Source organism: Drosophila elegans, unplaced genomic scaffold (genome assembly GCF_018152505.1).
Source record: "Drosophila elegans isolate 14027-0461.03 unplaced genomic scaffold, ASM1815250v1 contig_208, whole genome shotgun sequence".
NCBI classification, from domain to species: domain Eukaryota; kingdom Metazoa; phylum Arthropoda; class Insecta; order Diptera; family Drosophilidae; genus Drosophila; species Drosophila elegans.
In genome coordinates, this window is record NW_024545578.1 from 1693199 (window position 1) to 1716277 (window position 23079).

Sequence of the window (23079 nt, forward strand, 5' to 3'; positions counted from 1 at the left end):
ATGTTCTGTAATAAATAAAAATGAAAAAAATTAACAAAGTAATAATTTTATTGGATGTAAGTGTCAATCTCAAATTTAAAACTCTAATTTCATGTTAATGGAGATATAATTTCTTTAATTTCTCAAAATATTTATTTACCATACATCATAAACTCATGTTAATATTGGCAAACAAACTTTTATGTTGCATAATAAATATTTCAACAGCTGTTATTTAAACAAGGAACGCCAAGTTTTAAATGCATTGCATTGTAAAGAAATAAACTTGATTAACATTTAGATTTATTATTTACCCTATATAATAATTGATTTAAGTGAAAAATGCAAAGTCCACTTGTTCTTTCTATTATATGTATACCACTCAAATGAATCACGTTTCAAGCTGTGTCACTCTGCTTATCAAAAATTCCTCTTTGTTTTAGTTGATAAGAAATAACACAGAAAATTACTACAAAATTGGAATGATAGGATAAAAATGGCAGCCAACTAAATTGGCATTTCACCAATGTTATCTGCGAAAAAAAAATGGTAACAAAGAACAATGAACCAGAGTATTGGCCAAGTTTTATCGACGAAAACCGTTAACCGGCAAACCGTTAGCTCTGATTTAATTAGAAGATTTTTTCTGTTAGCTTGCCACAGTTTATCAAACGCAAGAAACAACACACGATTTTAGCATCAAACTGTGACCATGGCGGCGATTTAAGTTTTGTAGCTGTTGGACTTTTTCGTATGTTTCTTTACTGGCTTCTAAAGCAGGTTTTCCATTTGGCCTTTGGCATAAGCCACACACACACTGAACACTGAACTGCTCGAGTGCCCAGCAAAAGCCGCACAAGTCGCTCTTTCGAATGTTTGGCTTTGTGTGTCAGTGTTTGGGCCATACAAATATGAATAAGGGTACAGTGGATGCTCCCGAAATGAAACTACCAGTACTAGAAATCGTTGCCTTCAAAGGTTTCCAAAATATAGTGAAATTCTTTTCACAAAAGATATATATAAATATATAAGAACCCAAAACTTGAGTTATTGGTTGTAATCAAAATACTCCAAAAGTATCGATAAAAAAATCGTTTCATTTACATACAAAATTATAAATTAATATACATAGGAATATAAAAAAGAGATTTTTAATTTTAGATAATTATCCTAAAAGATTTTTCTTCAGCGAAAACAAATTTATTGAAACATACATAAAACCAAGAAAGTTCACCACAATTAGTGATTACTGTTAAAGGTGAAGTAAAACCTCGGACAAAGAGAAATATGCATGATGTTGTATCTGCTGTTGTTTTTTGTGATTATTCCTCTCTTTTTGCGGCTGCTGCGTGTAAAATCAATAAATTCGAGCGGGTTCAGAGGTGACGACAACGTCGAAAATGCTTATGACCTTCAGGCCTCTAGCTGACCTTCGCAATAATCCCCCGCCCAGTGGCCCCACCCCCTTTCTTACCGTGCTACCATTTTCCGCTTGGCAATTAAATTTTGTACGTAATTTTTTTACACTTTTGTGCTGGCCGGCACTTCTTAATTATCGTTGTTAAGCTGGTTATGGTTTGTTGCTGCTTTTATGCTTTAGCTTTTTGTTGTTGAAATGTATTCCCCCCGAGCAGCGGCATTCATTAATTTCTTGCCTTATTCGCTGCCCTCGCTTCGCTCATTTGGTTATTGATATTAATAAAACTTTTCTTTCTCCAAAAAGCCAGAAACAAATCCGCCAGCTATCGTTGCTCAACAAGTTACGTTACGTAAAAGCCAGAAAAAGATGCGTTGGTGGAGGCTTCGAGTGTTTTTTGCCCGGATCCCAGAATACAAAACAAAAGATTAAGCTTTGAGGGATTAGGATTACAGCCCTTGTGTGCCAGGCAAACAAATGTGGAAGCCTTCAGCAACGCAGAGATAGACGAATAATTATGAAATTTAAGTTTTAGAAATATCAGTGCTGGCGTAATTGCAGATAAAGCTGTTAAATCTTTAGTGAGTAGTTTCGAGTTTCGTTGATAGTTTAATTATATTAGAATAAATTGTTCAAGCAGTTTAAGAATTAATCTCCTCCATATTCTTTATCTTTACTTGCTTAAAAAAACAATTAATAAGAAAAATAAATGAGTTTAAAAAATTATTTAGTTCTCTAAAATAAAATTTTATTTATATAAATATCATGGGTACTTTTCGCTTAACGTTTTCATTTTGAATGAAGTGTACCACTTTAATATAGTTTGATCTTTTTCATTTTGCTTATTTTATTTAAAGAGCTGACTTTACCTTAATTGCTTTTTAATATCTGTATTCTATTAGTTGACCAACTAACTTTAGTTTCATTATTTGCAGAGTTTGGCATTGCCTAAAAAGCCCAAACTAACAATGTTCGTTTGCCTTGAACTTTAACCATTTGCATTTGTGTTTTTTTAGTTACCTAATGTTTTTTTTTATATTTTTCGCGGGTTTTCTTGTTGTCAGTTTGCTAATAATATTTAATCGTTGAATGGCCAATAAAACAAGCTATTTTTTCTAGCACTAAACCCCAAACTTTAAAGAGGTATACAATACTATTTTGGAATCGAAAGGGTCAAAATATAAACTAAGTTTCAATAGGTGAAGGTAACTTTTTGCAAAAGCTAAAGAATCCGGATAACTAATTAGATATGTTATGCTAGATACACTGAACATTTTTGGGTACCATTTTTAGGAAAATTATTTTTTCATTAAAGCCACCAGATATATCTCTAGCCCTTGTATAGAAGTTATTGTTATACTTTGTAAGTACATATATCTTAAAGTATTATTATTACTTACCATCTTTAGCATTTGTTGCCGCTGTTGTTGTTGTGGTTGCCATAGTTTTATTAGTTTTCGACTTTGTTGTTGGTGTTGTGCTGGCAGAGACCTCTGCCGACGCCGACGTCGCTGCCTTATAGAAAGCAGTTGTTGTTGTTGATGACGTTATTGTTTTTGTTGTTGTGTCCACGGCGTCAGCAGCTGATGACAAACTTCGCGAATAGTGCATTAGTCACCTGGTTTTTTTTCAGGTGCACAAAGGGGTGGCAAGTGGGTGGCTTTTTGTATTCGTATATCAGCTGATAAGGGGGGAAAAAACGCGAAATTTTGTAATCAACGGGGTAAGGGGTGAGGGAGGGGGTTTGGGTATGCAGGAAATGAACAAAATAAAACAAAGGCTACACAAAAATTAGAAAAGATCCTTTGGTTGCTTTGGATTTTAGTTGAGTGTTAACAGTCTATAAATAAGGGATTATTATAATTATGCATTGTTTTGACTTGTTTTTTTTTATTTTTTGATTAATTTTGAGTACTTGTTGATCAGTTTATTGGATAACATTATTTATTGTTTTATGTAAAAGCCTTTCTTAATTTTTAATTGATGATTTCTAAACTGATTGGCGAAATATATTATTTATCGTATTGGTAAAAATGCACAAAATTATATTTATCATAAATATATGTATCTGCTTTTAGTCTAAATGAGTTTAGTTAATTTATTTAAATTACAACTTTCTAAAACTTTTTTAAAATTGGTTATATATTATTAAATTAATTTGAATATTAAAACAAACTAAATACATTTGTTTTAGTTTTTGTTAATAAATTTGTTTTTTACTATATTTAATTTATTATTTGTTCTATTTTTTTATAAAAATTTCGGAGATTTATGTTTGCCCTTTGTTATCTTATATGAGTTTTTATGATTTTCTAATTCCGTTTTGTTTTATGTATTTCACAAAACATTCTTAAATGTTTAGAAAATCAAATCCATATATTGACATTTTTGGGCACTTTCTAGCTTCTTATTTTGGTTCCACTTTAATAAGAACAACTTTCTATTGAATATTTCATTTTATCATATATTTTCTAGCACACATGCAGCTGCCTTTATTTATAATTAAATTTTGCATTTATTTTTGTTATTACTTCGGTTTTTCTTTTGTTGTTTTTATCATACATTTTTGTTGCATGTGCGTCGGTGTTTATGCATGTGTGTGTGAGTGTGTTTTTATACGCGTGTATTCGTGCACTGGGTTTGTTGTTGTTGCCAGTGACGCGAACGCGTGCTTTTTCGATCGCACCTGCACGTTTTCGGTGGCCCGCTATAATGCCGCACTCTTCCAACAGCCGCTGCACATGTTTTTGTTAATTTTACGCGTCTATTTGTTTAGTTTCTTGTGGTATTTCGCAATTGTTTTTTACGGCGACTCGCCGAGCGAGCACGAATTTGGTCATCGAATGCCATCGATATTTCTCCAGATATCGGTCATCGAATGCCATCGATATTTACAAAACATCGGTCGTATCGATGTTTGGTGGGTATTTTCTACGTTTATCCACCTCTAAGGGAAATACCACATCACTTGGAATTCCTAACAGTTAATGTTAAAAATCCTCGTTTACTTAACAGAAATGTTAGTTTACACTGGGCGGGAAAAATACCAAAACATACCGCCTGCGCATTACAGCACGCACTTAACAGCACTGACTTTGAACAGAACGTTACGTTGTGCTATAAATTTAAAATACGTTTTAAATTTCCTCCATATTGAGCAATGTTCCTAATTAAGACTCTATAATTTTTATTTCACAAAGCGTTACTTAATAATAATGTATTTTAACTGAATTCTTGGAAATAAATTCACTTCGCTAAGTAAGTTTAAATTTAATAGTTAAAATTACTTTAAAAAACTTGAAGGGTACTTAAAGGCATTTGATTAATTGTTTACCATTTGTAATACTAAAGTTTAATATCTAATGAAACTATATAACATATACAATTTAACAGTACACTTAAATCCATCCATCTGGCAACGCCACTATACAATTTTAAACACCACATATGAACGAGAACAAGTCAGTAATAAAATTATAGTAAAAAACAGTTTCCGGAAATAAAATTTGCTGTAGAGTATTACAAATTACAAATCAAATATAAATAAATGAGCTTTGGCTTAATTTAGACAATATATTTGATGAAGTGGCTAACCTTACTGCATGGAAAAGGATCTCATTAAGATATATACAATGATATTTAAGTCACTTTAACAAAAATGTTTCTAGTCTATAATTTATTTTGATTTTATTTATCTTTAAGTTTGGTTCCCCTTCTTTTTGTGGTAATTTCCTATTTATTCTTTGATTTTATCAGATAAGTAATAACATGGATATTCATTTATTAGATGTTTTGGTTCTTGTTCTTATTTTATATTTGTATAAAGAAGTAGCAAAGAAAAAAACTCTTAAATGAAAAAGCGACCTTGGCAACATGTTTCCCGCTGGCCTGCAATTGGTTTTTACAAAAATATTGTCATTTTACAATTTGTCCAAAATCGGTGACCTTGACAGCAAAATATGACACAAAAATATTACGACAATAAGAAACGGCAACAACAAGCGGCTTAGTTTGATAAGTGAGGTAATTTCGGATGACGAAGATCGCCTGACTTCTCCCACTCACTCCCAGTTTTTTTGTACTTTTATTTAACTCTTTTTGTCACCCACTTTGCATGGGTATTTATTTTTTTTATTTTTTTAGTATTCCGCACGATTGTTGAGTGAAAGTTGCCACCGTTTAGAGTAATGTTTTTGTTGTTGCTATTGTTAATGCCACGCCCCGACCGCCTTATCGTCACCTGTCGATGGATGTGAGTGAGGTGTTAATTCGACAGTCAATTGTGTAAAAAAAAAGTGCTGCTAACAATTGCATAATATGCCAAAGCTGAAACCGAAACTCGAGCAAAATGTTTTTTTTTTTGGGCCAAGACAGCGCACAAAAAAAAGCGCTTAACAATTAACCAACTCCAAGAAAAACCATTAAAATCGGCAGAACCGAAATGAGTTTGGGAATAAACGTGTTCTCCCCGTGCCGAAATCAATTTCGAGCTGCAGAATTAAAAGCCCCAAGCTGGGGGTCATAAAAACACATAAAAAGATCGCTTCGAAGATCCCAGAACCAAGTCAATGTCCTTAGCCATCCACTTCGATCTTTGATTTCTTTTGATTCCCTTAAAAAGAGCATAATCAATTTAGCCACTCGTTTTAAGCTAAAATAAAACCATTAAGCTAGAAAAGTGTTTTTTACTTGCTAGTACTGATAACATTTGTTTATTTAATTATTATAGAAGTATGAGCTGCAAATTTTAAATTAATTTACATTTTTTTTAAAGAGAAAAGTTCTGAGATCAACCGGAGATTCACTTTAAAAACTTTTAGTGTATTTCTAGACAGAATACAATAAGATTTATTTTAATAGCTTTAAAATGTATATTTAAGATTTAAGATGTATTCTTACAAAATAAAATGTTTGTTTTAATCAAGAATAATGTGTTAATAAAAATAAATATAAATTTAGAGTGAAAAGTAGATGTTAGGCTGAGTTACAAACAAACTTGTCTCTTAAAATCACGTCCCTTAACAACGTGTAGAGATCAAAGCTTTGGGCTCAAAAATCTTAACTTTCTAGATTTGTTAAATTTGTTATAATACTTTCAAATACATTTTTAAGGGTATTTAAGCCATGCTCTTAAATCATTTCACTTGTATTTTTTTTATTAACTCTGGTTGCATATGGTTTAGCCCTTTTCCAGGTTTGTCTTGTTTGCAGAGCTCTTGTTGGCCAAAAGGGTCCAAGAACGAGTTCTTCTTGCCGATCGAGCCGCAAATGGATCGATCGATGACCACATGAAAGTCTCATATGAACAGGAGATAAATTTTCCTTCTATTCAGAGCGGCGTCGTTTTCTCCACCAAATCGTTTGACCCATTTAACTACATTTAAATGGACTGATTTGCATAGAACACATTTGGAGAGTGGGCGTTTTTTTTTTTTGTTTGGTTTCGTTCGGTGCATTGTGCATTTCTAATGAATTATTAACCCAGAACCAAGGGGAAAACGCATCGCAGAGATGCATCTTCAGTCGGTCCAAAGCTAATTGACTCTAAAAATAGCCGAAGCAGGTTTCTTTTTCTCTGTCTGAATCTCAAGTCTGAGACAGAGTCTGGGGAACGGGTTTCCAAAGTTAAAGAGCCAAAGAGCCAAAGACTTTAAGATTTCTTGGTTTCTTGTAGGATCGTTTAGCCAAACAAGAAAACGAGAAAAATCTGCCGATCAAATGCAATCGAGTCAACAAAAAAAAGGGAATGAGAGTGAAAAAAGGTGGAAAAGTAGCAGAAAAGGGGGAGTTTTACAAGTCGATGATCAGGAACAGACTGAAATAAAGACTAATCGACAGTCGCTGCACAGTTGGACCATGATATTTATTTTTATAAAATTTGGAAGTTGTCTAAGCAATACTGTTTTTATTTTTCATTCATTTTATAGTTTTCAAACAATGTTATGGATATATTTCTCAAAATAAGTACAGACTGTTTTTTTTATTAATTTCATAAATGGGTATTTAAAGCTAAATTTTAAAAATTTTTCACAAGTCGGACGTGTTAAAAAATGTCTCTACATATTTTCTTTTAACATTAAACATATGCTTAACTAGTTAGTTTACTTTATGATGAACTGGCTTAAATAATCAGTCGTTAAGGTATGTTTAAATATGTAAACCAATTAATACTATTAAAATCAAGATTCGAGAGTCGTAGGTTACTAATTTTCAAATAATCATTTATTTTGTTAAAGAGAAACATCTTAAAGTAAATGTATATTTTGTTCTCAATTAATGTCTTCATGAGATTTTAGAATATATTGAAGTGATACCTAAATTCCGCCCTTTTCGATGTAGATAAATTGATTTCACTTAAAAATCTAGGACAAATATACAAGTATTATTTGTAGAAATCATTCAATTTTGAAATAAAATATTTGCTCTTTTTTAATGGTATTTGAAAGCAATGAAGATGTTCACAATAAAAACCTACAGAAAATCTTTATCAAAACCTTAAAAGAAAAGTGTCGTAATTTCAAACACTCAATGGTTTTTATTTATAAAATAGCATAATCCACTTAAGAACTCAAGCAATTGCCCTAACAATTCTGCGATCTTCGCTAAGTAAACCAAATTCTGATAGCGTGTACACTCGATAAAGCAAACATGATTGATGATGGTCGCCGGGCTTGGGCCCTTTTTTCTTGGCCCATCCTCTTGGCCAATTACGAGGGCATCTTCTTGGGCAAAACCCTTTTGATTCCTGATTCCTGATGCCCAACTCGAGTCCAAGTTGGACCAGTTCAATGACATTTAGTTCAAGAATTGGCCAAGACGATGATACTACCACTTTTGCGCCCCAACTCTTGTTTTATTTTTTCTTAGCCCTGTTAGCTTGTTGGCTTGTTGTTTGCCTGCCAACAAAGTCGACTGCGACTGCGCAGCCGGCGGTTTGTATAAAATGCGTTGGGCCTAAAGAAATTTCAAACAGTTGCGGCCGTGAGGCGCTAGTGAACGCATCTTGAAATCGAACAAAAGTATAGTAGAGAAAATCATTACGCGAAAATGAAGTCTGTTTACTTGATCCTGGCATTTCTGGCTGTAAGCCAAGGCAGAGTGCTGAATATCCCTGTGGCCATTGTCGAGGATCAGGCCCAACCAGTGGCTTTACCTTTGGTTAAGGAGGACATCAAGCCAGAGGAAATTAAAGTTGTGGTTCAGGAAGAAAAGGCCAAGGATCTGAAGGAGGAAATTAAGCCGGAAGTTAAGCCGGAAATTAAAGAGGAGATTAAGCCCGAAATTAAAGAAGAAATTAAAACAGAAGTTGAGACCGAAATTAAAGAGCAGATTAAGCCTGAAATTAAAGAAGAGATTAAGTCTGAAATTAAAGAGGAGCTTAAACCCGAGGCTAATGCGCAGATTAAACCCGAAATTAAGGATGCTGTTAAGCCAATCTTTAAAGAGGAGCTTAAAGAGCAGATTGAAGAACAAATTAAGCAGCAGATTAAGGAAAAACCCTTGGAGCTGAAAGAAAAATCCCTGGAAATAGTTAAGGAGCAACCCGAGGAGATTAAACAAGAGACTTTGGAGGTCAAAGAGCAAGCTGCTCCAACTATTTTAAAGGAGGCAATTCCGGAGCAGGAGGAGATCCAGGATGCAGCCCAGCCTCAAGTTCGCCAGGCCACCCAGGCCACGCCCACCCAGCAGAGCACCACGCAGGGCAACTTTGTGCAGCAATTGATCCAGAATTCCCCCATCGGTCAGTTCCTGAATCAGTTCCAGCCTCAGCCAGCCAACAATCCTGCTCCTCCGGCTGCTGCTGTTGTGCCACTGCAAACCCAAGCCGATGATGTAGCAACTCCAGCTCCCACGGTTCCCGGTTTCCTCAATCCCCAGGCTGCCATCACATCCGCCCAACAGGCTGTGCAAAATGCAGCCCAGAGTGCCGTGAATGCCACCACGCAGGCCTTCCAGGGCATCCAGCAGTTCGCCAGCAATCTGGGCAATCAGTTCCAGAACACTTTGTCCAGCCTGACGGGTCAACAGCAGGCGGCTGTGGCCACCACGCCACGTCCACCGGGTCCCATTCAGCAGTTTGTGAACAATGTTTTCGGGGGAAATAGCAATGCCACGGCTGCCGCTGCTCCGGCTGCCCAGCAAAGTGGCAATCCCCTCCAGGGAATCATCAACTTCCTGGGTGGCAATCGCCCACAGAATGCACCACCAGCCTCGCCAGCAACTCAGGCCCCGGAAAAACCCGCTGTCGATGACAAAATCGATCCTGCCAAGGATGAGGTGCAGGAGTTTGTCCCCGAAACCGACAATGAAATACGTTCGAGTGGCGAAGCCATCGATGATTCCTTCGAGGAGGCCGGAGTTCCATCCAATGAGGTCATTGTGGTCAACGATGATGCCGGCGATGTCGTCGATCCTGTCCAGAATCAGCCACTAACCAACGATGCAGTGGCTCTCTAGAATCGCTTTAGATTCATTCACACAAACCGACTGACGCATTTTCGTCCATATTTTTCGACTTCAATTGAGAATGACTCGGGAAAATGCCTCTTTAGTTTTCTAAGTGCATGCACCGCAACAAATTATTTATTTCATACTCAGCCCAGGAATTTATCTATAAAAACAATGAGAGAATGCAAATCATTGAATAAAAGAAAAAATAATAAAATCACAAGCGTTTTAACTTTGGGGAAAAAATCCGTTTTGGGGAAAAATTGGAAATATATAATAATTAAATAAAACAAATAAATATCAAAATCAGAAGCGTTTTAGTTGAGGAAGAAACAATTTATTTGGAGTATTACAAAATTGTTTTTAGTAAAACATTAGACTTTTTTAAGACTTTTTTTTAATAAAGTCATACATAACTATAAGACAATCAAAACAAGAAAATTCCTCAAAAAATTAAAACAGCGTCAAATTTATTCAAAAATTATCTCATATTTATTTGAATTATTTCCATTTGTTTTCATGATTTATTATTTTTGATGTTGTTGTTTTTTTTTGTTTTTGTTGAGTTTCTTTTGTTTTTAGTTTTACATTAAGGTGGTTCAATAGCTCAAAAATGGTTACATTAACCAAAACGCGCAGTAAATGTACACATTCATATAAGGCTAAGTATCTGAAAATGTTTCAAAATCAGGCGAAGAGAACAAAGGCTTCCAATTTAAACTAGATGTCGCAGCTGGAGTTTAACTTATGCCCAAATATTTAAGCTAGTTTTTCATATATTACCATTTTTTTGCTGAAATTCCATTTCAAATTTTTAGTTTTTTTTTCAGTTATTTTTTAGCTACGGTTTGTTGGGGATTCTTGATTTTATAATTAAGTTTTTGGTGATTTGTTGAGCTGAAGAATGGTTCTACTTAAAGTTAGTTTTTGGGGTTTTTATTTTTAGAAGGAAGAAGGGGATTTTGGGGCAGTGATTGGGATTTTTGGGGCAGTGTTCTATTGTTTTTGCGAGATTTGTTGATATATTTATGAGTTATTCTGGAAAACTGGATCGTTGAGCAGTGAATTACAGGTGAGGGAGCAGTGATTACCGGAAATGATTTAGTTACTTATCCAAGTTAAGTCTTTTTCGAGATTGGTACACATGAACTTAATAAGAGTTTTGATTTCTTTTCGATTCGAGTATCGTAGGATTAAAGTGCATAACAGGCAGAGGATCCCTAGATTTATAGTAAGCAATTATAGTTTGGGGCTTTACTCTTGCTCTATTTGAAGTTGAATTTATGCTAATTAAACGTTCATACAAGTAGGCCAAACATAACAGTGTCTTAAAGCATTTCCATTTTAGCATTTCGCTCAGTGTATACATGGTAAAGTAATCGAGATATATAGAGATATAGATATAGCAGCCATACATGCGTGTAAATATCGAGTAAATATCGCGGCATTCAATATAATTTTGATTGATGGTTTGGGATTACATAGAAAAGTAGTTTTCGTTTGGTTTGTGGTTCTTTTGAAGCCGTTGAATGTTGTGTTTTGTGTTTTTGTGGGTCGGGTATACACATATAAAGGTGAATATATATATGCTATGCTATAGATGTAAATATATGTGGGTATTACAATCATATGTCTGTTCAGATACGTCTATAATGCAAGTGTTTCTGTTCGCGATACTGATTTTTGTATATAGCGTGGCTAATATATCTTTGATTTAGCAGTTAGCAGAGGATTACAGTTCTCTATATGAAGGTCATCTAATGGGCAGGAATGAGTACAGTTTTTTTTCCGGCAAAAAGGTACAATACTTGTATATATATCTTCGATAGACTGATCGGGTTTTTGGTATAAAGCGCAAGCTTTTGCGGCTGGACAAAATGCTCAAATAGAAAATATAAATACAAAATAGAAATCAATGGTCTGAAAAGTTATCCCCTTGTTTTTGGTCGCATTTTATAAAAATAAAAATTCGTTTTCGCTTCTCACGCACACACACACTACCAAAAAATATTGCACAATCGGAATCTAGAAAATATAACGCGCTTATCAAATATCAATCGTATATAGCATATTTATCTGTATATCCCTATAAATATAATTTATATATTTCCAGTGTAACCTAGGCTTGTTTTTGGGTAAAGATTTTCGTGGGTTATATTAACATGCAGACATCAAAAAGTTACGCGATTTTAGTTTTTGTATATAATGTTCTGTTATATAGTAAGGAGTAACCATATCATATGTCTTAGATTTGCTTTTGCTTGTAGCTGCAATTTCTCGAGGGCTTGAGATTTGTGGCGTTGGTTAAGTAGAAATTAAAAAACATGCGATTTATGGGAAGACACTTTGACAAACAAAAATGTGAGATAAATAAAACACTTAAACAAATATATAGTAACTACGATTTAAAGCATATGAGCAATTTAAACATTTAATAATAAATGTATTTTTTAGTATCAGTATTTCAAATGATTTTAGAAAACTCGATAATATTTTGTAAAAATTATGCACAAACAGTCCCATAAAAGATTGATTTTAGATTTTCAAAACAATTTATAGTTATAAACAACTTTATAACAGAATGAGAATCAAAATTCCTTAAATGTCTATTATAATTGATTAGAAAAAGATTAATTAGTGTTAATTTTATTTTGTAAAAATTATGCACAAACAATCCTATTCAAAAATATAGTTTTTGATTGATTGATCGGAGTATTTAAAATTTTATTTTAGTGATAAACAAGGGTTTAAGAAAAGCTCTAACATTTTTAATTTAATTTTATAACGAACTGTGTAACAAATTTTCTCTAGTTAAATGTTGCAATATAAAGTCAAATGAGGAGCTTAAATTGTTAATTAATTTGTAACCAACGCCTTAAATATTTTGCAAATCCAGAGAAGCCAGATTATCAGCTTAGTTTAAAGCAACTCAAGCCAGCTTAGATTGTAGATTGTGGTGTAAGTATTACATTTATCGTACATATGTATAGTTATCATTGCTATTAGCATTGTATTTGTATTCATTTTGTTTTTGTTTTTTTGGAGAACCCCTCACCCAACTTAAGCATTGCTATGTATCGTATTTATATAGACGAAATTGAAAGTAGCAAAACTAGACTAGAATACAGTTTGGTTTCCTCATCGGATTTGGATGTGTTGTGGCGAATTTGTGTTGTGTGGTGACCCCGTTTGCTTATAAATTCGTTTCAGTTCTGTGGGGTGGCAGGTGGATTCCAGATGATGACTGGGTGGTGGTGCTGGTGGTGGTGCTAGTGCTGGTGGTGGTGCTGGTGGTTTTGGTTGCCACAGCTCCACCGGGAGTGGCCATTCGCACCCGTTCACCCACGCCGGGTCCCAAAATCCTGCGCTGCAGCAATCTGGTTGGATTTGCTCCCGGGTTCCCTCCTCCATTCATGGACCATTCATTTTGCTTAAGCAAAAACTGCTTGACATTGTACTCCATCTGAGCAATGTCCACATTCTGGGTTGTGGTATGCAGCTCCGCCTGAACGGATCGCGTCTTGTCCGTATCATTGGGATAGTATTTGTAGTTCAGTATATCACACGTGGGCTGTTCGGGGCAGATGAGTGCCTCGGAACCAGACGAAATGGATTCCGGATCCGGATTGGGAGCCCCAGAAACGGTGGTATATGCCACTGGCAGTCCCGATCGCGTGGTTCTCCTATAGTATGTTGTGCACATTTCCGTCTTCTTGGGCGGAGCACTATTACACTGATACACGAATAGAATAGTTCAATTAAACATCTGGCTATTAAACTCCAAATTTCATATTACATCTTAAAATTAAAAATTAAATTATATTTTAAATACAATGCAGATCGAAATGCAAATTTAAATTAAATTTTCCGCATTGATCATTGATACAAAATATTTGGGTTTACTACTTGAGTTCAATATGGTTTAAATTTATCAGAAATTTAATACTATTCCGAAAACATCAAAAAAACTATTGAAAAAATATAATTTTGCCATAATAAAAAACCACAAAATCAAAGCAAAAACAATTGTAATTTCGTGTGAAACCCATGTTATTTCTACTTACTGGATTTTCCGGCAAAGAATTGCTAGTAATATCCGTCTTGGGTGACAAAGAATCCTCGGTAGACTTTTCCGGATAGCCATTGGTTAGTTGTTGCGGGGTAGTTTTATAGCCCGAATCCATGGAGAGTTTCTCTATCGATATGGAGTCCATGCGATCGAGTGTGGAGTACGAGGACTGTCTTTCGGTTCCCGAGTTCGAGTCACTGGCTTGCGGAGCCTGTTGCAGGTTTCTCTGCTCCAATTGCTGGGTATTGTGCTGCACCCATTCGGCCACTCTACTGAGTTGCTGCCGCCTCAAAAGGACACTTTCCTGGTAGTCAATGGCATCACTCATCGAACTGGAGTTGGCCGAATGCTTGGGCGAATTTACTCCGGGATTTGTGGGCGTTTCACCGGGTTTTATATCCACACTGACAAAACATGGAGTAGTACTAATTAATAACTGGTTAATTGCGTTTAAAATGTTATATATCCTATTTAAATTATATATAAAAAGTATATCAACACATCGCTTGATAAATTGAAAGATTTAATATAACAGTTATTAAATTAATGTGAAAAATATTCAATTTTAAATCAAAAACTGCTTAAATTAAAAATTCAACTAAGATTTCAAATCAACATCGAAATTGCCAAAAAATACCCAAAATAGTCAAACGAAAAGTTCAAAAAAACATTTTATATTTCCATATTGAAAATAAATGCAATAAATAAACTGGGAGGTGCAACGTTTTTTTTACCAGTGCACTTGTTCCACTTCTGGGGCTTCCACTTGGGGTTCCAACACGGGTTGCAGTGCCACACTGTCGTGGGGATTGGCAGGTCCTTGCCACGCCTCCACCACCGACTGGGCATTGCTCTCCTTGCTGGTGATGATGTCCTTGCCATCGTTGAGTTCCTCATCCAGCAGCTTTTCCCTTCTCTTGTAGATGACCGGCGTGTAGGTTTCGATGGACTCCAAGTTGTCCAGCAGGATGTTGCTCTGGCCATTTTGCTGGATTCTCATGGCACAAAGACGGGGACCTCGGTACTTTGGATTCTCCGCCTGCAAATAATAATATTAAATTAGTACTTCTTTGTAATGGGTTGTAAGAACAATATAACATATATGTATATGTTAAGCTCCCATAGTTTTTATGAAAAATTTCGGTAAATTTTGTATAGTGTAAAGAACCCCCTGCCCACCTTAATTGTTTTGATGAGGTTCCTGTTGAAGGTCTCGAACATTTTGGCCCCCTCGCAGCTGCTGGTTTTGTTGCTCCACAAACTCTGAACACTTCCGGAATTCGTGGACTTGAGTTGTTGCTGGGTTCCCGATGGAGCAGCAGCAGTGTTATTTCCAGGAGGAGCCACAGGAGCCACTATTTTAGTGGGCGGTGGCTCGCAAATATCCTCCACTTTCGAAGGAAGCACTGTTTGCTGGACAAGATCCGTCTGATCCGCTTCCAAAAGACTGGGTTGCGAAACGCCAGCCAAAAGAGGTTTACTCGACTCATCCTCTAGAAGCTCATCTTGGGTACACTGATAAAAAAATAGTATAAAGTATATGTGGATATTAAATAAATTGTGTTCCATATTTAAATTAAGATATATGCATTTATTATTATTATAAAAAATTTAATGCTAATTAAATTAAATTTTCTGATTTTTAAATCCATTTCAAAAGTAGCCAAAAACAAAATTTTAAAAAAACTAAAAACCTCAAAGGATGAAAATTAAAACGATAAATATTTAAATTAATTAAAAATTAAATATCATTTAAATGATAGATAATTAAATGTAATCCGAAAATAATCAAAAGAATTATTAAAAAAAAGTAGCTATTTTAATTTTTAAAATAACTTTAAATTATGGATGAAATAGTGGGATTAACTGCATTATTTTTTTTTACCAGTGTAGTAACTCCCACGGCATTTGCTTCGCATTTGTTTAAGAGCTGCAGAGCTGTTCCTCCGCCATCCAGAAACCTCCTCTGATAGCCATTTCTCAGCTGGCCAAGATTACTGGTCTCCAGGAGATATTTCTCGGCCGCATAGGCACCCAAATGTGTGGTTGGATACATCATTGTGGAGGTCGTGAGTTTTCCATTCACATAGTCTGCATTCTGGGCCGAAATCGAAGTTCTTTCGCAGAGACGATGATGTCCCAATATGGGATTAACCATCAAATCATCTTTTTTGGCTGGCGTGAACAATTTATCCATATCGTTCAGATCCGAAACGGAACTCTTGGTCTCAGATATAACAGAATCACTGGACTTCACCATCTTCATCAGATATGGACTATTAGTTCGCGATGGCGAATTCAGATTACTATGGCATCTTAGACAAAGTTGGGTCAATGGCTCATTTAGGCCTGATCCCTGGAGTTGCAGTTGATGGGGCGTTTGGGTGGCCACCGAATAGGAACGAGATACATCTGCGAGGACCTGAAGATCCTGTTTGCTACACTGACATGTATCGCAATGCTTCACCTCATTCGCCTTTAATTCGTCCTCCAGAAATTTTGCCATTATTGTGGGTGATATCATATCGGAATTGGTTACTTGATTTCCATTATTATTATTGCTAATATTGGTATTAGTTTGATTGTTGCATTTGTTATTGATGCTGGTGTTGTTGTTATTGTTGTTAATATTGTTGTTGATCAGAGCGTCCTTTGTATTGTTATTGGGCTGATTCGACTGCTGTTTAGGATTTGTAGCCGTATTTCCATTTTCGGCGTCTAAATTTGATTGGAAAAATATTTTAAAATTAGTAAAGGGTCTTAAAGGTCTTTTACGTTATTTTTTAGAGCCATTTGAACCCAAGTTATTTGGTATAAATCAAGATTTTAAATATAAAAATTAACTTAGGCTTATAACAAAATTAATCATTTGTGAAATAAATATAATATATTTGGTTTGATTAAATATTTGAAACAGAAAACATAAGCCTGACTATGTTGGTATACATATATGGATTGCATGAAATTCAACCAATTTGGCACAAAAAACAAAGTCAAAACATTTTCTCCTAAAAAAGTAACATTTTAGGCCTTATAAAAACCAGTTAACTTCCATTTAACAATGCCCAACATTTCGGCAACAACAGCATTTTGGACAACAAAATTTTGCCTCATCAAATATGCATGTATTAAAACTAACAAAAATATCCGAAATTGATAAACAAAAAGTTTTTGGCCACAACCATGCCTCTGCAACATTCTGGCCAACAATATGTTTACAACACACAAACATGTAAATATTTCCGAGAACGAAACGAAAACAAAAAAATTCGACAGAGAGTTATTTTGTGCAGTAGTTTCAAATTGCAATTATGCCAACAATAACGGCAAACAATAAAGCGAAAAAATTGAAATAATATATACAAATTAAATTGAAACGCAGGCAATTAATGCAAATGAACAATAAACGAAGAGGAATGAATTGCCAATACAGAGCACAATGATGTGGAATATATGCAATTATGAGGCAAAAATCAAATTGTGAACTTTGTCCAGTCTCCAGAAAAAAATGCCAATCAATAAATAAAAAAGGATATCAAACAGAAGTACTTTTCAAAATTAGTCACTTTGCTAATGATTTTAATCAAACATTATTATATTTAAAATAAAAAACCTTAAACTAATTTTGTATAACTATATTTGTTTTCATAAATATAATTTAGATTTGAATATTCATTATAACTCCTATTTAAAACTTTTTTTTCTTAAAAAAATAAAAATAATCTTCAATAAAATGAAAATTAAAATAAACAATTTTGAACTTGCTTGGTTGAAAAATATTCTTTTGTTTCTTAAAAAAAAGTTTTTAATATTTCCGATAAATAAAACATCTCTTCTATGGTTATTATTTTTAAATGAAATCAAAGAAAGGAAATCAAATTGTGAACTTAACGCAGTCTTCGTGATTCAATCCGGTGGCTGAAAAACGTAAATCAATAAATAAAATAGGAGAAAAAGGGGAAAAATCATAAGGGAAGGGGCTCAGCATGGTCTACTAACACCTACCAATTCCCCGCATCGAATAGACCATCGCGGTGGGCGGGAAGGGGCAGGCGGAGGGCGGCGGCGAGTCGGAGGCCGGAAGCACTTTGTAGGAAGCTGTGGTGGCCACGCCCACTCCGCTGGTGCTGCACTCGGAATCGGAGTGGGAGTTCGTCTCCAATCTCATATAAGCCGACACCTTCGATTGAATATCAATGGGCAGCTGCATGGAAAAATCTCATTTAGTGGGGTTTTCCCAATGGTAGGGTATATAATATATATATTTTGGGCTACCCACCGATGACACTTTCTGGGACACAAAACTATCCGGCTTGCACTGCAGCAATTGGATGGCCAGGCTAATGTCGGCCTTGTAGCGTTCCTGTGCAGGAAGAAAAGAAGCAGAGAAAGGACACAGATAAGAAAGCGACTCGGAAGTGGCGTAAACGAGCAGGCTTACACTGAAAAAAATTATTCAATAGTAAAAATACATAATTTAATTGTAATAAAAACCAATACCACGCCCCAATTAGACCTCGTCTTAAAATTGTGTTCAAATATATTCACTAAGGTTTTTAAAAATCATTTGCTTAAGAAATTCCCAGCATTTTTTTTATTTGTATTTATATTTGACTTTTTAATATTCATTTGTTTTTTTCTTCGCGTAAACAGAAAAAACTAAGAAAAATTGTTTAATAATAAGATATAAACTTTTCTGTGTATCCTTGACCACATCTTTTAATTTTAAATAAATGCTTTGGTTCTTAAAATTCCCATTTTAGTTATAATTTCAAGAACCCAACTAAAATATCACGGGCATTTAGTTATTTAAAATAGGGATTAATATTTAGTTATCCTGATAAGAGTATTTCTGACCGGGAAATGCTCTTTCCAGGCCATTTCCCTGTTGAAATAAATAAATTGCTTAACCATTTTAAATTTTTTTAGTTATAGTAAATTTTTCCCAGTGTGTTTCTTTTTTATGCGGTTGGTTGCAAGTGTGTTTGCTTGGGTTAGTTTGTATGTGTAGCTTCTTGCTTCTTTTGACACTCTTCGTATGCAAATGTCAAATATGTTTGCTGTTCGTTTTTGTTTCACTCGACTCCTGCCGCTGGAAAAATTCACTTCCCGAATCTTTGCCCCAAAAACCCTTTTACACATTGTTAAGCAAACTTTTTCGAGGGGCATATCTACGATTTGGAGGCTCTACTTAATAAATGTTTTAAATATGAGATTTATAGAAAATTTTTATATAGAAAATATAATTATTTATATCTATCCAGAATTAAAACTATATATCTTCAGTTTCATATTTTAAATGTATATCGCTATAAATTAGATTTTGATAAATTCGAATTTCTTAAAAATCTTTAATTTTTTCTTAATACATAGTAATACATGCATAACGATACCCTTAACCCTATAAAGACAGCCTTCTTTGTTTGTTTCACTGTTGCTTTTGTGCACTTTGGTGTCAGCTGCAGAGCCTCAAAAAGTTTGCTCCTGTTTTGCTTTTTTTTTTTTTTTTTGTGGCACATATACACAAAACACATTCAGGGGGAACTTTTAGATGCCTTTTTAAATTTTTCACAAATGCGATGCACTCGAACTTGTTAAACAAGCAACAACAGCAAAGAAAACACGTGGGAAACTGCGGGGGAAAAGCTACAACTGCATTGGTGACCCAAATACAACAACACCACTACAGTAACAACAGTAACAACAACATCCACAACAACCTAAACAACAGCAACAACAGCTTCGGGGAAAGAAAATGGAAAATGCAGGATGGCAGTAACGGCATTTTGCACCACGTTTACCAACACTTACACGCCCCACCGCCCAACCATTTTTCCAGCTCCGTTTCGGTTCGGTTTCTCACGCTGCATTTTCACACTACAGGGGGAAATCTAGTGAAAAACTAGGGAAAATCTAGGGAAAATTTAGGGAAAACCACACGGTGAACAAATGGTCTTTTTTCTACCAATATCAGTGGTTTTTTTCTGATTTTCAAAAAATTTTCTGATTTACCTTTTTATTTATAGTATAGAAAGAAAAATGCACTGAACTTAAATCATTTAAAAATGTAAACAAGGATATTTAGTAAAAATGTTTACTTTGAATATTTTTAATAAGATTTCCAATAGTGTTGTAAAATAATATTTCATGAAATAAATACCAAAAATGTCTTAAAAATGATATACACAAAAATGTTTAAAAATATTTATATATGAAGTGAATATGTTAATTAAAAATTTTTTTATTAAGATTTCCAACAGTGTTAAAAAATAATGAAATAAAAAAGAAATAAATTTAGATTGACATTACATTACATTAAAAGTTTAAGTATTTTACTTGAATATTTTACTCTTGTTTGGCCTGTTCAGTTCAGTTACTACTCTACGATTCAGTGTTATATTTTCCAAGTGCAGGGAAAACAAGGAAAAGCAAGGGGGAGGTATTAAAAAAATACAAGTGAGAGCCTCGCAAGGAACTGCGAAATGACGCCGCTTGCATTTTACGTTTATTTTCTCTTACTTTTCTTTTGCACGTCTTGCTTGGCATTTTTATTATTTTGTGTGCTCTCCGGGCTCTTCGCTGCAAGCCATTTTATAAATAGAAAAATGCATAAAAATTGCATGAAATAGGAATGAAATAAATTCCAACTGTGAGCCCGAAGGGGGGCGTTTTGCGGACCATTGGGGGCGTGGCAAGTGGCCCGGCCTGGAAGTGGCAGCTAAATAAGCGGATGCATTGATTGAACTCGAAAATGTTGATTGTCAGTTGAGGCAAAAGCGTGAAAGTAATTTCTTTAAGCAGGGCATTATTGTGTTGGGAAATGGAATTCCACTTCCATTTCGAATTGATTGATGGATTACACACAGAAACAGCTTATTGGTTTTGCTTGTTTGCAATTGTTGTTTGCCATTATGATTTTTCGATTATTTTCTGTGATATCTGTGGTTTTGTTATTGTTAGAAGTTTTTGATTCTCTTTACAGCTTCTTGACTCAAAAATTCTTAATAAATTACATACACAATTTTAAAAAGGGATTAAATAATATCTATTTTTTAGTTGATTCAATTGCCATATACCTGGCTTAAACAATTTTATCTAAAATGAAAATATAAGAATGTCATGAAAATCTTTTGAAATTATATCTATATATTATATCTGGCATACGCCAATTTTCGTAAAACAACTTATACAGGAAATTCAAAAAAATCTTTTGAAATTGGTAATTTTCTAAAACAAATGGTTTAGTTTTATCCAATTTAATAATCGCTTCGATTAGGTACCTGGAACCTTAAGATCACCAATAGTTTTATAAAAACTTAATAATAGACTCATTTTCTTCATTTACGATAAAGTTCCAGTCGTAAAATGGTATACTTTCATGTAAGGATGTTTAAAAGTAAACCAGTAAAGTCGTTTAACTCCTATCACTTCGAGCCTTTACTCCCATAGATCGTATTCCATTGATCCCTTTACAGTTTCGCCAACTTGATTGACCCATTTTTTTGATTGTGGACAAGATGCGCGCCTCTTCAATCCATTTTAGTGGCGCAGCTGCAGCCATAAACAAATCCACCCAGAAAACCCCCTTTTCCATTTCATCAACTGCCTTTGGCAGCCCTTCAAAACCCATTTGTGGACACTGAACAAACTTTGTAAATATTAAAAGTGGCTTGAAGTTCTATAATTTTCTGTAGTAGAATTTTTTAATTTCTTTTTTTTTATTTTCTGTGTTTTTAAGAATTTAGTTTTTAAGATTTCAAATTTTTAAAAAACCAACAATATATTAAAATTGTATGTAGATGAGTCCTTTTTTTAAAAATCAAGTATTTAATAATTTTCAATTTTGAATTTTGTAAATTTAAAAAATTCATACTTATCTTTGTTGATAAGTTGAACACTAATTTTAGGGGGCATTTTTTTATGTTAAGAAAGGCCTCACTCTTTTTTAAGTGCATCTGGCCTTCACACGTTCGATGCACGCCAAATGCAAAATAAATTTCCAACTTTACACTTTTTAATGAAGTGCTCCGAGCACTGAGCTTTGAGCTCAGAATTCCAAGGACCCGAGTGTTAAATTTAAAACGTGCCTCGACTGGCCATCGATTCGAATTGGTTTTAATTAAAAGCAGAGCTCCCTTGCTCCACATATTTAGCTTTGTGTGATTGCAGCAGAGAGTGCATGTCGGGGAAGTAATAAAGATAATTGAATCATTAGCGTGTGTAGCTAATTGTATGCATTTAATTAGCAGCCCATAAAAAATCCCCCCTTTTTTACCCAAACGAACTTCACTTATACGCTCTGCATAGATGCTGGCAATGTACCTAAATCAAACATCATCAAAGCGGGATTAATTGGAAGCGATGTGCGGAAAGGAAAGGTTTTTTATGGCAAATAAACAAGCAGTAAAGTTACAGTAAAATATCGCTAAAGGATATTCGCTCTTATATAAGGATGCTGGGGAATTTATGTTGATTGTTTTGATATTTTTGTTGTATTTAGATATATTATACTATTTTAAAATGTTTTTGTATTATTGTAATAAATTAATAAATTTTATACAAATTATTAAATTAACGTTCAAAGAAATTTTATTACCTCTTTTTTTTAATGATTTTTAGTCATTTGCTATTTCTACAGCACTTTTCAATCTGTGAAAATTTTGACTTTAACACATTTTTACCAACGTCTTCTTTTAAAACCTTTTAACATCCCCCTTTTCGTGTGTGTTAAACCGTAGCTCTAATTAATTTACCCTCTATATTGTATGCGACATAAAATTCATAGCATACTTTGCGGCTGCAGGAGCGTGGAAAACCTGCAATAAAAAAGGAGGAAAAGCGCGGAAAAACGAGAGTGGGATGCTCGGAAAGCAAAGGAAAAGCGTGGCACATTCGTAGGCCGCAAGTCTGATTGCCTTTTGTCCCTCTGTTTGTGTGGCTTCCAGTCAGTTTTTTCAGCACACTCTTTTTTTTTGATTTCCTTCTTTTTTTCGGTGGCTTAGAGTCCGTCACGGCTTTGGTGCAATTTCACGCTTGTTTGCTGACCAACAGCTGACCGCAAGCGAAAACCAGAGCTCCTAGAAAGTAGGAAAAGCGGACGGGAAAATTGGCGGGAAAAGCAAGGAAACATGCATGTGTGTTTGCCATTTGCGGTGGCCTTTTGATT

At 34.6% G+C, this 23079-nt stretch overlaps 2 protein-coding genes across 4 annotated transcripts in view; one reads left to right on the forward strand and one right to left on the reverse strand.

Annotated features, from left to right (window-relative positions):
• The first annotated feature begins 8345 nt into the window (after nt 1-8345).
• On the forward strand, nt 8346-10061 carry LOC108145682 (20-hydroxyecdysone protein). Its single transcript, XM_017271239.2, has one exon. The coding sequence runs from the start codon at nt 8444-8446 to the stop codon at nt 9851-9853; it is 1410 nt and encodes a 469-aa protein (XP_017126728.1). The 5' UTR covers nt 8346-8443; the 3' UTR covers nt 9854-10061.
• A 308-nt stretch (nt 10062-10369) lies between these two features.
• Nucleotides 10370-23079, reverse strand: part of LOC108146120 — a 49726-nt gene continuing 37016 nt past the window's right edge. For 2 of the 3 annotated variants that reach the window (XM_017271961.2, XM_017271959.2), the window contains exons 3-9: nt 18193-18276; nt 17913-18117; nt 15799-16631; nt 15093-15428; nt 14648-14952; nt 13909-14317; nt 10370-13577 (exon numbers count right to left, since the gene is read on the reverse strand). In XM_017271961.2, the coding sequence (XP_017127450.1) occupies nt 13038-13577; nt 13909-14317; nt 14648-14952; nt 15093-15428; nt 15799-16631; nt 17913-18117; nt 18193-18276 (2712 nt within the window). In that variant the 3' untranslated portion in view covers nt 10370-13037. The remainder of the gene's footprint in view (nt 13578-13908; nt 14318-14647; nt 14953-15092; nt 15429-15798; nt 16632-17912; nt 18118-18192; nt 18277-23079) is intronic. The other variant, XM_017271960.2, reaches the window with a different exon arrangement.